The sequence below is a fragment of the Echinops telfairi genome, unplaced genomic scaffold, assembly GCF_000313985.2.
Source record: "Echinops telfairi isolate 266 unplaced genomic scaffold, ASM31398v2 ScPeMD7_3533;HRSCAF=4204_0, whole genome shotgun sequence".
Classification (NCBI taxonomy): domain Eukaryota; kingdom Metazoa; phylum Chordata; class Mammalia; order Afrosoricida; family Tenrecidae; genus Echinops; species Echinops telfairi.
Window position 1 is genome coordinate 54,692,736 of NW_022107431.1, and position 1,535 is coordinate 54,694,270.

Sequence of the window (1,535 nt, forward strand, 5' to 3'; positions counted from 1 at the left end):
TGCTCGTGAGTTGGTCTGACTCACAGTAACCCAAGGTCCAACAGCATGGACGCTGCCAGGTCCAGGCCATGCTCCCAATAGTGCTGAACTTTGAGTCAGTGTTGCCGCCACCGTGTCAATCCATCTGGTCCAGCGCCTTCTTTTCTACCGTCTCCTGACATGTCCAGAAATGATTTTGGGTTGCATTGTTTAGATAATAGACTATTTTTGTCTCCTCCTCTAGACTACTGCGGTTAGGGCTATCTACACAGTGAGTTATATGCTCATGTAGTTATATTTCTTTCCAAAATGCAAGTGGGAGAACAGAGAGACAGTTTTCCTGTCACGTTAAAAAGATACTTGTCTATATTGTCTACATTGATTGTTAAAAGAAAGATTAATGTCTAAAAATAGACAAGGTGCTTCTATGTTTCTATTTAACATTTCCCGGAATATAGAAAGGCAAATAGCTCAACTTTGGCAAGCATGACTATAATCAGGCAAAATCAAATTCAAAGAAAGCATTTAGAGCAATGGCCACAGATATTTCAAATTTACCTTTTATTGTTGCTTTTGGAACAAGGCATTCCACGTAACAATTGCCTGGATGAGTTGGGATTTTTAGAGACAGTTTCACATTTATCTAGATTATTGGTAGAAATCTGTTAAAAAGAGATATTATAAATCTCAAATTATGGAGCTGAGAACATTGTTTAGACATGCTATGAGGTCAGTGGGAGAAAGACGGCTTTCTCTGTGCACCCTACAAGGAGGCCGTCTTGGAAACTCACCGGGGTCGTTCCACCTGCTCCTTTAGGGTCGCTGTGAGTCAGAATTACTCGATGCCAGTGAGTGAGTGAGTGATAACAGGGTCACTATGGGTCAGAATGTACCTGACGGTAGTGAGTTTGGTGACTTCTAATTTATCACCATTTACCTGATAGCCCAACGATAAAGGAATTCTTCTTTTACGAATCTAAATTGTCAATGTAAGTTTTTACTTTAAGCAAGAACTATGTCTACATGTATGTATAAATAAATTGTGCTCCCAATAAACACGAATTTCTTCTCTTTTTAGCTTTACTAAATATTTATGCAGCTTTGGTAGTCGTAAATTTGCTTTGTTTTGAATAATGATGAAGTAAAAATACGTGATAATTGTTAAGATGTAGTTACTCATATGACTGTGTCGAGAGATCTCATTTTCTTTGACTCTTTCAGACCCTCACCTTCGGCGAGGTGGTTGCCATCCGCCACTACGAGAAGGCCTAGTCAGGCAGCCGCTCCTGGTTGGGAGATCCTTTTTGTTTTGTTTCCTGTTGAATAAAGTTTCAGTGACATCCTGCTAATCACTAATTAGAAGGTTTCTCTTGGTGTAAAGTGGAAAATAATGACTTAAAAACATAAAAATATGTTACTCCAGCCATGTTTTGATCTGCAAATTCATGTTTTATAACTTGTTTTTACATTTCAAGTCATGTTTTAAAATCAAGAAGTGATTACATTTTGTACTTTCTCTTGGAATGTATATCAAACTGGAATAAACCTTACACAAC

General features: G+C 38.1%; 1 protein-coding gene across 1 annotated transcript in view; it reads left to right on the top strand.

Moving 5' to 3' along the window:
* Positions 1-1,535, top strand: part of FABP7 (fatty acid binding protein 7) — a 4,404-nt gene extending 2,869 nt beyond the window's left edge. Inside the window, exon 4 of the mRNA XM_004702041.2 lies at positions 1,201-1,535. Within this exon, the coding sequence (XP_004702098.1) occupies positions 1,201-1,251 (51 nt within the window). The 3' untranslated portion in view covers positions 1,252-1,535. The remainder of the gene's footprint in view (positions 1-1,200) is intronic.